This window comes from Schistocerca americana, chromosome 1 (assembly GCF_021461395.2).
Source record: "Schistocerca americana isolate TAMUIC-IGC-003095 chromosome 1, iqSchAmer2.1, whole genome shotgun sequence".
Lineage (NCBI taxonomy): Eukaryota > Metazoa > Arthropoda > Insecta > Orthoptera > Acrididae > Schistocerca > Schistocerca americana.
In genome coordinates, this window is record NC_060119.1 from 608,512,681 (window position 1) to 608,525,415 (window position 12,735).

The window sequence follows — 12,735 nt, forward strand, 5'->3', positions numbered from 1 at the left end:
ATAGGCACTGTACCACAAGATTCTGTTTTTGGCCCTTTATTGTTTCTCATGAACGTAAATGATTTTCCAGTTACAGTACTTTTAAGTCATTTTTATTTGCCTGGAACTACGTAATATGAGTTAAGCTATTTTCTGTGTATGTTGTTTCTCATGAATGTAAATGATTTTCCAGTTACAGTACTTTTAAGTCATTTTTATTTGCCTGGAACTACGTAATATGAGTTAAGCTATTTTCTGTGTATGTTGTCAGCCTGTTCCACTGTCCCTCAAGCTGTGCTTAGTAACATGTTTTTGGATCCTTTATCAGGATATTTGTATCATCAGTACACATCACAGTTTTTAAATATTCCTCCAATATCTTTGGTTAATCATTAATATACATCAGGAATATAAGTGGCCTATGTTCCCAACTAGTTGTACACCATGTTTTACTTTTCTCCACTTCATGATGCCAACTACAAAGGCTGGGGAAGGAGGTGTCATTCTGGTGGGTACCAGAGCACATGGGTATTGGAGGGAACAAAATGATGGATCCAGCAGCCAAGGTGGCATATCATGATCCTCAGTTCTTTCAGTGTACCATCCTCATGCATGCTCTCATCTTACTGTCGAGGTACAAAGTCATATTCATGCGTCGATGGAAAGACAAGTAGCTAGAAGTGACTGACAATATGCTCCATGCTGTAAATCCCACAACACAGCCGTGGCCTGTTTCCTTCCAGCCATGTATAGGCCACAGCCCTATGACACATGGCTTTGTACTCCAGCAAGAGGAGCCTCCAATGCGTGATGCATGTGGCGTACAGATAATTGTGTGCCACTTTTCATTGGACTGCGTATTCTTTCTAATTAGTGGGCTGTGGCAGATTTGTCGAAGGATCTACACACTATCTTAAATGGCATTCCAGTTTTAAAGTTTTGTGAATTGTCCAACATTTTTAACAAGATTTTAGGGAGATGTTTTTAATATGTTAACAGGGTGATTGGCTCATCCAAGTTTTTTGTAAGTGATCAGCCACTCACATTTCCCTGTGCTTTTCTTTTAGTTTTTCTGTCTTGTTTTCTCTGTGCTTTTATCTCATGTATAGATACTCCCCTCTTTCTAATTTGTTTCCACACATGTGAGATAGTAACTGTGTGATCATTTTGAGTGCATGGGTGGGCAACAGTTTTAGAGTTTATCTCCACACTCACTTGTTGTAAGTGTAAGAGTGCTGATGACCTTGCCATTGAGCACCCATAAGATGCACCCACCCACACACACACACACACACTTCCACCTCATATTTACTTAGTTTTACTACTCTGGTATCAATTGTTTATATGGCCCTCTGTTTTCTGTTGTTAGTATATGATCCCATTCTTGCTAGGGGGTGCCTTTTAACACCACAATCTTTTACTTCCCCAGTACAATTTTCTCATTTACATAAAAGAAGAAAGCTTAAGTACCATTTTACAGAAATGCCACAAGTTCAGTACATACAACTGAATGTTATATTTCACAGAAGACAGTTTTATGTAGAACCATGGAACACATTTCTGTTCTGAATTATGACAATTTTATTAGAAACTAAGTAACTCTAAAATGAAATCAAATGGCAAGCAAATGAGTTAGTTAACTTAATTGTAAGCTGTATTCAAATTAAATCACATAATAAGCAACTATTTTAAATGGTTTACTAGTGACATGAAGAAATGGATCCTCAGGGAAACAAAATGATGGAAATGTTGCTGCATTTGTCATAAATAGGCTGATAATTTAATGATACACTTACTGCAAGACAACCAGCGTCAGACTGCCAGATGTTATCCTTTACCCTTTGTTGTTTCAATTGCATTCCAAAACGAGAAATTAGTCTGATTAGTTGCCATCTTTCTTTTGCAGTGTGACTTTTTGAAAGCTTTTTTTCTTCTAAAGCTTCCCGGTTCATCACAGTTCGCCAACTTTTTACAAGTTCTTTGTCAATACTTTCAATATCTTTCAGTGTTCCTTGTGCTCGTATTCTTCCTTTTTCAAGTGCAATTATCTGAAAAATGGAAGCACTGCATTGAGTTAGTGGATTTAACATAAGCAGAGACTATCATGCAACCATAATACATCAGAAGCTCAATATCAAGGAAGACAGCTTATTCACCTAAGAAGGACAATGTGGAATGGATATCAGAGTATGGATTTAGGATCTGGAGGAAGCTGCGACTTATTATTACCATAGCTAAATCTTTCACCAGTCAAGTCTGGACAGACAGCATTAGTGCTACAAGGTTAAGAGTACACAAGCATTATAATACAAGTACAAATTAGCTTAAGTATGTGTAATAATACAAAAACAAATTTGCCTAGTTATAGCATAACACTTAATGACATATAGTGAAAACTTTTAAAAAAGTACATTTATAATTCATTTCATATAGTAGTGCATTGTTTAGGGAGTCAAATCTTCTGTTTCATTGTAAACAAACTCATTTAAACTTTATAGTGGTTTTTGGCATAGATTTTGTTACATCTTTCCTCAAAATTCCACTGATTCCAAGGACTAAATATTGTAATAGCTACGGTAGGAAAACTGTCCCTTGTCGTGGAGAGTTGACAATTTGGGATATCTGTGTGTGTTTACCTTCTCGCATGTGTTATAATTGTGAATGTCACTCTTGTTGGTAAATGTTTCATCATTTTCTTTCACATACATGAGACAGGTGAAGACATTGACTGAAAATTGTCATCTCTCCCAGACATATGAAGATGGGTTTGCAGTGGCCTAGTTTTCTGCCTGAAGCTATGATCCTTATTACTTTTTTTTTCATAGTAGAATTTTCTTGCAGTATGTAGAGTGACCCCACAGTAACAGGCCACAGTTAATACGGCTGTGGAACAATGAGTAATGTATCATCAGCAGTAACTCAATTATGAATTGTTTCAGTTCCCTCTGGAGGTATATGACTCATGACAGTTTGTCACACACATGTGCAATGTGTTCTTGCCAGTGAGTTTACAAGCCACCAAGAACTCCAGGAGCTTCACAGTTCCTGTGCTGGTTATGTATCCTTTGTCACTGAGGATACACACCAGTTTTTCTGTTTTTTCTTAATTTAGCTTCTTTTTGTTTATAACAAACCATTCCTTTGTAGCAGTTAAAAATGCATCTACTTCTCCTTCAGCCTTGCTGCCATCAATGCCTTTTGAGTACAGAGTTATGTCATCTGCAAATTGCAAGCACTGTCCAGGAAAGCTTCAGTCATTTACAAATACTAGGAATATTCCAACTTCCAATCATACAATAGTGCACCTTGGACTGATATACCCTGCCTTCTGTTTTCCAAATATGATTTGAGGGTTGCTAGAACAGTGCCTCCAAATCAATATTTATTGAGCTTGTTTAGGAGTCCTCCATGAGTAATGCAGTCAAATACCTTACTAAGGTCACAAATTGTCAGTGCTACAGATTCTTTTTTCTCAAAACTCTGCTTTATCCTAGTAACCTGATCTAGTGCTGCTGTTATTATAGATTTGCCTTTGCGGAAACTGTGGTGTGTATCTGTGGAAAGTTCATTAATTTCAAAGTATTTGATATTTGGTCTTTCATTGCAATCTTAATGACACTTTAGCAAAGACTGTAATTATTGAGAGTGGTCTGAAGCTTGCTACCAAGGCTGGGTCACCCTTTTATACACTGGTGCTGTTCACACAATTTTGAAAGTCCAGAAATACACCAGCAGTGAAACATTTATTAATTACTGTAGTTAATGATTCAGCAATTTCATTGATAATTTTCTTGACTACATTAGTAGACATCTTGTACACATCCTGACTATCAGGAAGTCTATAAGATTTTACAGTCTTTATTAATTAATTTTTTGTAATTTGAAACATAACAGCTAGCAAGCAGTTTCTCACCCACTTTAAATTAAAAGTATACGTTGAGACTAGTTATGATAATTCCAAACTGAGAAGTATGATCAACAGGTCATGTGAAACATTGTACCTATGAAATATTGTACATGTATATTTTGTGAATTTACTGTGAAGAAGGCTGTTTCAAATTTTAATCTGGCGGCATTATATTTTATGGCTGACACTGTCAAAATCAAATGTATTTTGTTAATTTGCTGTGTTAAAAAGAAAAACGAATGACATTATTGCAAAATATGTTTATACAGGGTAGAGAAAAGTTGTGTCATGAAATTTTAACCCTGGGTAGCTGATACCAGTAGGAACCAAAATTACTAATGTTAGGAAATTTTTAAAATATGGAAACTTGGCGCCAGAGACTCTGATTTACTGCAAGATTGCCCTGTTGCTGGATGCTCTGACAGAGCATAACCACAAATGCTTTGCCTGCCAGAGATCGTGATGTATCCAAGGTGGCCCACATGCTTTGTAGTAGCACGCCAGCCTTCCACTCTGGGGGCCTGGGGGTGAATCTTGCCGAGGTAACACCCATTGTAGTTTCATGATAAGAAGCGACACAAGCTTGGTAACACCAAATGGTGTTCTGCCAAACGCTTTCAAAGATTCCTGGCATTGCCCTGATGCGATTGGCAGCATGTTGAATGCGATCCATTAATTCCTCAGGGCAATCCCATGGCCAATCAGAGCACATGGCACCAAGTTTTGGTAGTTTAAAAACTGTGCATTGTTGATGTACAAAAGATTTGTAATTTTGGTTCCTACTGGAATCAGCTATTCAGGGTTAAAATTTCATGAGACAATTTTTCTCCACCCTGTATATATTCTGAAAAGTTATTGACTTATGCCAGTTTTTTGGGAGATTTCAAAGTGGCCACCATACCAATGACTTTAGTAAAAAATAAGAGGACATCCTTTTTTGGAGGAATCTTTGTAGGTGGTGGTGGAAGTTCTTGGGGCTTTGGTCTTTGGTGTGAGGTACAATGGCAGCACAGTGGTACAAATGGCTTTTCTCTGTTCTGTTGTAACAACCTCAAGATGTGAATAAAACATTTTGGAAACTATGAAAACAATATACATAGCACAAGTTAATGGCACAATATTGACTGCCTGGCCAGTGGCCATATCACCAGGAAATTCCAATTATCTTTTATACAGCAGCAGAAGTGTATCAACTCTACAGCACTAATGATTCAGAAAGCAGTGAGGAACATTTTAAATTCACTCCAGTTCATCATGGTGAATCTTTCATCATTTATTACATCAGCTGCAAGGTCTATATTGAGGTGTAGGATTGTACTCATAGGGTTTTCCACAATGTCAATAAAATAAATATTAATGTCAGCTGAACTACACAAGCTTAATGCAGAGGTGGTTTCCTTCCTGTGTTCATTGATCAGGTCCCAGGCTGCCTTGCATGAGCCATGAGCTCCTTCAATTAATCTATCATTATTTTTTCTTTTTGGCTCCTTCTATATCATTTCTATAATGTCTTTTTGCTTGTAAACATCTGCTCTAGAACAATTCCTTTGCACTGGGATCTGTTGCTGTGTTGTTGGTGATCATGTAACAGCAGTATGTGCATTTTAGTTTTTTTCAGTTTGTCAATATACCATGATTTTTCTTTGACACTGTGGCTGTGTCCTGACATGCTTGGAACACAATATTTTGGTCTTCTGTGGACAGATATAATCAAATTTGACTTTGATGGTCTGGAAAAACTCTTTAAATGCACCAGTTGCTGCCATTTTGTGCAATGCAGGCTGCTTCCTTACTGCAAATACTGCTGCCTGAAACGCATTTAATGTTTCCTCTTTTACAACCCTTTTTGTGAATACATATTTAGAATGCCAGGTAACAATTAGTTGGTTGATTGATTGCAGTTGTGACTTGCGAGTGTGTGTGTGTGTGTGTGTGTGTGTATGTGTGTGTGTGTGTGTGTGTGTGTGTGTGTGTGTATGTGTGTGTGTGTGTGTGTGTGTGTGTGTGTGTGTGTGTGTGAGAGAGAGAGAGAGAGAGAGAGAGAGAGAGAGAGAGATGACACACGGCAGCCTCAGTACAGCAAGACAATATCTCATAAAAGTTCATGTTAGAATACATGTGTACAGTGAAAATAATGCTTTAAATAATGGTAAATTAATAATGTGGCAATTTTTAAGGTGTTAAGTAACAACACTGATGCCTGTGCAACCATGAATCACAATGACATTAAGTTCCAAAATAAAACATGAAAACTCTGTACATGGCTGCAAAAAATAAGTAAGCTGTTGACATAAAGACAAAATGGCCAATGTAGGTTGTATTTTGCAGTAACTACAACAAATAAGAAGTATTATAGGTGGCTCTGTGAAGTAAGTTTATTGGCATTCTGCCCCCTCCCCCCCCCCCCCCATTTTCCTCTTGCTCTTCACCACTTCTACATATCTTTTCACTTCCCTCAATCATACTCTTCACCCTCCACAGCAATGAACAAAGCAGTCTGTATACTGTAGGCTGCTCCTCGTCGTGATTGTATGTTGACCATGATTAGTCAATTTGTATGCACAAAATACTTATGAACAGATCATGCTGGTCAACATTAGCCAGTTTGTGATTAGTAGTAGTATAAGTACATTGCATGTTTCAACACAATAATCTTATAAAATACAATAAAAAGCAAATTAACAGCAACAGTACAAACAACATTACATTATCTTGTCTCTTGTTACTTTTCTGACAATATGTTAAAACATATAATTTGTTCCTATGTAGTGCATCTCTGCTTGATCTACATGTGATTGATTAAAGTCTGATGTATTTATGTGTACTGGCTTATATTTATTTCCTGTGAAAGCAATGTTTAAATCCATATAAATTTGCATAACCTTTGCAATAATGATATTTTTAAGCAATTTAATGTATATTAATGAAACAAACTATTAGTGTATCAGAGTTATAAAATATAACATAATTGGATAGATAAAAAATCTAAAAAGACTTTCCTTCTCATCCCATCCAGTAAATCTCCCCTGACCTGAGGTTCTGGGTGACTTTCCTGAGATCTACCAATTTTCCTGAACCTCTCCTGTCCTTTTCCTTCACCCCTCTTCCTCCCCCATTCAACCTTTCTCTTTTAAGAAGGAGCCACTGGCTTCGAAAGCTTGTGTACACAAAACATTCTTTTATAATTTCTATTTATTTATTCATCCAGTAAATCTCTACAGATTGTCAGAAATCATTTGCATGGGACACACACACACACACACACACACACACACACACACACACACACACACATACAGGTTACATATAACTTTATCATTTATTTTAATAGTACAATAAATTAATTATATTTTATTCTTGCTTTAGCAGCAGCAGCAATTTTTGCATATTCTTGCTTCATGTCTGTTGTACTTCACACAGTTTAAGAATTCTACCACTGACTAGAAGGAGTGATCTAATAAGAATACCCTTAGGGATTTGTGAAACAGAGGAAATGAAGAAATAACTTTAATTTTATTGTCTGTACTGACTGAACATGGAGTTTGTCTTTTTGCATGGTATTATGTTCATGTACATTACAGTTTTTATTTATCTCTTTGATGTTTTTCCTCCCATACTTACAATTTTCTAGAATAAAAAAACATGGAAAATGGAGGATGGAAGACTTTCGAAAAAGGGGCCTACATGAGTCAGTCTGTTTTGCATGGTGGATTGCTCTTACAGCTCTTTTTTGGGTCTGCAAGATTACTGAGCTAGCAGCTGTGCTACCTCAGAACATAATTCCATACTGTAGAATACTGTGGAACTGGGCAACGTATGCAATTCTGACAGTGTGGAAGTTTCCTTTGCATGCAAGTAAGCGTAGGCTGTAGCATACTTTTTTCAGTGTCGTATTTGTTTTTGTTATTATATTTTCTTTATAAGTATGTTCTCCAGCTGCCACTTGGTGAATAGATTTTTTATCTATACAATCACATTACATTGTCAAAAATTGATTATTTCAGAATTATAAAATAGTTTTTTTACCTTATCTGCATAGGATAACAATTGTAAACGATGCGTAACAAGAATAACTGTCCTTTTTTGTCTTAGCAAAAGTTTTTTCACTCCTTCAGTAAAGACCTGCTTGCCAACTTGGTAGTCCAAGGCTGATAGGGGATCATCCTTAAAATTAAATGAATTATTAAATTAACCTTTTATTAGTTACAATTAATCAAATAAAAATTAAGAAAAAGAAATTTAATTCATGTTGACACAAGTAATGTGATAACATCGTCACACCGGAAAAGTCATTTCAAGATATGAAAATTTTTAGTAAGGGAAGGAGGTGTTGAGAGGTTGAAGGGCAAGTAAATATAATTGACAACATTTTTAAGCTTTAGGATAGGTCCTTCAGAGCAGACTACTACGCGCGCACACACACACACACACACACACACACACACACACACACACACACACACACACCAAATAATTTCTCTTTAAATACCATGATCAAATCATTGTTTGTGATTCTGTGATATAATACATTACTCTGTGATCTGAATTTAACTGGTCAGCATATGAAATGGAGGCAATAGTTGAGTAAGACAGGATTGTCAGGATTGTGACCTATCCCCCAAGTCTACCTAGAGCGAACAGTAAATGAAATAAAAGAGACATCTGGAAAAGAAATAAAAAGTTAAGGGAGGTGCAAATAAACAACTCTGTGGTTAGATGATGACATTGTAGATGTGCCACACATTATGTTACTTGCATTCCACTGACACTACAGAGGGGTGTCTGTGTGATATCAAAAGAAGTCAAAGATTTAAAATTTTGTTTTAATCCCATACAAGGAAATAACTAAACATTTTTAATATTATTGTATTATGGAACAACAATTAATTATAAAAAAACTCAAAACACTAATTTTAAGAGATCCTGTGAAGATACTCTTCAATGAAGTAAAACTAGTTGCCTGACAGGAAGATCTTTAGTTCAGTCTTAAACCCCAACATATTGCACGCAAGACATGTAATGAACTATGGCAGGTTGTTGAATATATATGTACCCATGTATCTATACTGATGTTAACCTCTCAAAGTTGTGCACTGGTCTTAGCATGGGATGACATATGTAACTTAAGTCCCTATGTACATTAACAAATAGCACAAAGTGTCAGATAATCCTCTCTGGTGGCATTTGTCTGGAGAATAGCCTTATGTTAAAGCAATGCATGGATGATAAACAGGACAGACAAGATGAGCATAAAATGTGGTGTAACAGCAGATGCCTAAGATTTCATAGAAGGATCTAAAAGTTAATGAAGAGGTACTGAGCGAAATTAGCAATGGGACATCTTGACCAAAAGAATATGGAAGGACATATCCTGAGGCACCAGATAACAGAGAATTCGTTAATGGAAGGAAACAAGGGAAATAAAAATACCAAAGGCAGACTATAACTTGAATGCAATATGCAGGTTCAATCAATTATGCATATATTAAGAGACTCTCACAGGTTAGCCTAGTGTAGAAAATGGTGTCAAACAATACAACAACAACACCTACTCCTCCTCCTCCTCCTCCTCCTCCTCCTACTACTACTACTACTACAGCAACACATGACTATATTTCACATGTACGTAATACTGAATTACATGGACTCATTCAATATACTTGTATCAACACAGGATGTAGGTTCAGTGAACCTAAGTTAAATATTGTGACCGAAGAATGTAAATCAGTAACATAAGGCAGAATTTTTCCATGATATTTATAGGGTGTTTGTTTTAACTTGAGAAAATTAATGTCTTGAAAAATATACTTCATACATAAAAAAATATTCCAGATGAAAAGTTAATTTTTCAAAGAATGCATCTGTCTATGCTAAAGCTGGCCACCACATAACCCCCACCCCCCCACCCCCCTCTCCATTGAGTTCAACTTTTTATTTTCAAATGAGAATCCACCAATTTTATTATAGATCCAGATTCATCATTAAAAAAAAATTCTAGGGTTTACCTGAAACATTTTGTTTTTCCCATTCATGTCAGACAATACTCAATTTTTCCAATTGAGAACTGAGTGTTTCGATTCTACATTACATTTGTGATAAAAATGTAAACTTTTTTGTTCCATCCATTTGATGTTTTTGTTAAACACTTAATTTAGTCTTGCAAATTTGATTGTACAGTAAAAGTTTTACCGTTAGACATTTAAATGCCTGGTCAACACACTATTTTTAGCGTGTTATAGGAACAATGATGTGTACATAACAGTTTTCTGTCCCCATTGAGGTGCTTGATTTTGGAGTCCCTTGCCTCTCACCATTGGGGTAACAGATTTCAGTGAATCCCCTTGCTACTCACATATCAGGTTGCTTGATTTCAATGAGTCCCCATGCCCCTCAACATTATCGTAATTCACACAAATGCTCAAAAGGTGACCTTACATTTCAATACAGCGTTAATTTGTGCTTGGGATTCATGCATAAAACTTAAAAGCATGTCTGATTTAACTTTTATACAAACATTTCTAATAAGTTCTATCATGTTCTGTCAAGAAGTTGGTACTTCTGCATACACTTTGCCTTTAAGATAACCCCACAAGAAAGATCTGGTGACATAAGGTCGGGTGATGTGGCGGATCACCACTAGTGATAAATTGGCCATTAAACTCACAATTTAATGCCTCTTGGGCTCTTGCAGAGTAATGTGCCAGACAACCATCATGTTGAAACTACATGTTCTGTCACACTTCGAGGGGCTCATCTTCCAATAGAATCAGTAACTTACTTTGCAACAAGCTAGCATTTCTTTCTCCATTCAATGTGCCTTCCACGAAAGGGGTAACTAGTTTGACACCTATGATTCTGCACCAAACATTTAAGGGCCAAGGATACTGATGATTAACTGTGTGGGTTTCCCAAACTCCAATAATGCACATTATGCTGATTAACTTTGCCATGGTTTGTAAAAGTTGACTCATTGAGTAACACTATCTCAGAAAAAAACTGAGAGTCTCTGTATTTGCATGAGTGCCCAAATGCAAAACCTCTTTCAGTTCTAAAATTTATTCTGACGAAGTTCTTGATACATGGGGATATGGCAGGGATGCTATTTGTGATGTTTTGGATCACCTAGAACTTGAGTGTGCACTTCCTGATATATTTCTGAGGTACTCACATGTGGATTATGAGTCAGATATCACTGCAATTTCATTATTGTGTTTCTCCATAACAGTTGTTCTACAAGTTCTTTTTTTAGGTGTAACACTTCCTTTGGTAGTAAACTGTTTTACAACACAACAAATAGCCATGTGAGATCATGGTCTACCAGCAAAATGCTTGGCATAAGGGGAAAAATTTCTAAATGATTAATGGAAAATCTCATATGAGATGTGAAACAAATACTAACAAAGAGATAGAGGGGCTGGCCAGTACTTACCTCAGCTCAGTACAGCCGATAGATACACATAAAACACATAAAACAGAACCGAAAATTTACGTTCCTAGCTTTCGGAACAAATGTTCCTTCATCGGGGAGGAGAGAGGGGAAAGAAAGGGAAGAAGGGAAAGGAGATTCAGTTACTCACAACCCAGGTTATGAAGCAACAGGGAAAGGAAAATAGGGAGGGTAGCAAGGATGGAGGCATGGTTGTCAGAGGGAAGCCAAAGATATTATACTGTAAGTACTGTGCCAGCTTCAAACCAAAGAGGATGCATACAGAAGTAAAGAGGTATATAAACGGAACAAGATAATAGGAGGAAGATGAAACTAGCACAGTTGGTGATGAAAATATTTATATATGTAAATATAAAACACTGAAGAAGAGAAAGTGTTCACATCTCATATGAGATTTTCCATTAATCATTTAGATCACCTATATGGTCCACAGCCTTCATTGTTTTGTCCCTTTTGTTAGCTATCACTTACGTCTGTCATCTTAACACTTTCTCTTCTTAAGTGTTTTATATTTACATAAATAAATATTTTCGTCACCAACTGTGCTAGTTTCATCTTCCTCCTATTATCTTGTTCCATTTATATACCTCTTTACTTCTGTATGCATCCTCTTTGGTTTGAAGCTGGCACAGTATTTACAGTATAATATCTTTGGCTTCCCTCTGACAACCATGCCTCCATCCTTGCTACCCTCCCTATTTTCCTTTCCCTGTTGCTTCATTACCTGGGTTGTGAGTAACTGAATCTCCTTTCCCTTCTTCCCTTTCTTTCCCCTCTCTCCTCCCCGATGAAGGAACATTTGTTCCGAAAGCTAGGAACGTAAATTTTCGGTTCTGTTTTATGTGTTTTATGTGTATCTATCGGCTGTACTGAGCTGAGGGAAAAATTTCTCTCAGCCTCACAATAAATTAAAAGTAGCTGGATTTTCTTTTCTACTGATGAAACATCAATAACTTCAAATGTGCCAGAGAAAGGCTCTGGAGAGGAGTGGTGCTGAGTCATTTGGTGTTAATGCCTATCAGGGTCTGGTGTTGCAGTGGGGCACACCACATGGTGGGGCACTGAGGGATGGGGCTTGTGTGTGAGGGTGCAGTCGGCATTTGTGTATCCATGACAGGTGCCCCCATCACGATTATTATGAACATTTCTCCTTATAATGGTTGTGTTTTGTATTCCATCAGCAGCAATATTCTATCCAGCGTGAGAGTTACGGCAGAAGAACACAGAAGACAGAAGAACACAGAAGACAGAAGAACACACTGAAATCAGTCACCCTGATGATGAGATTTGAGGGGACTCACCAAAATCGAGCATATCATTGGTGTGGAGACTCACTGAAATCAACCCCAAAGGGAACAGCTATACCATGTTAAAAGCAACTTTTTTCTAGGCTTTTAAATGT

The 12,735-nt window shown here is 36.9% G+C and overlaps 1 protein-coding gene across 1 annotated transcript in view; it reads right to left on the reverse strand.

Moving 5' to 3' along the window:
* LOC124607240 (ATP-binding cassette sub-family C member Sur) overlaps window positions 1-12,735 on the reverse strand; it is a 410,012-nt gene that overhangs the window by 178,301 nt on the left and 218,976 nt on the right. Inside the window, exons 13-14 of the mRNA XM_047139518.1 lie at window positions 7,913-8,050; window positions 1,776-2,027 (exon numbers count right to left, since the gene is read on the reverse strand). Coding sequence (XP_046995474.1) covers window positions 1,776-2,027; window positions 7,913-8,050 — 390 coding nt within the window. The remainder of the gene's footprint in view (window positions 1-1,775; window positions 2,028-7,912; window positions 8,051-12,735) is intronic.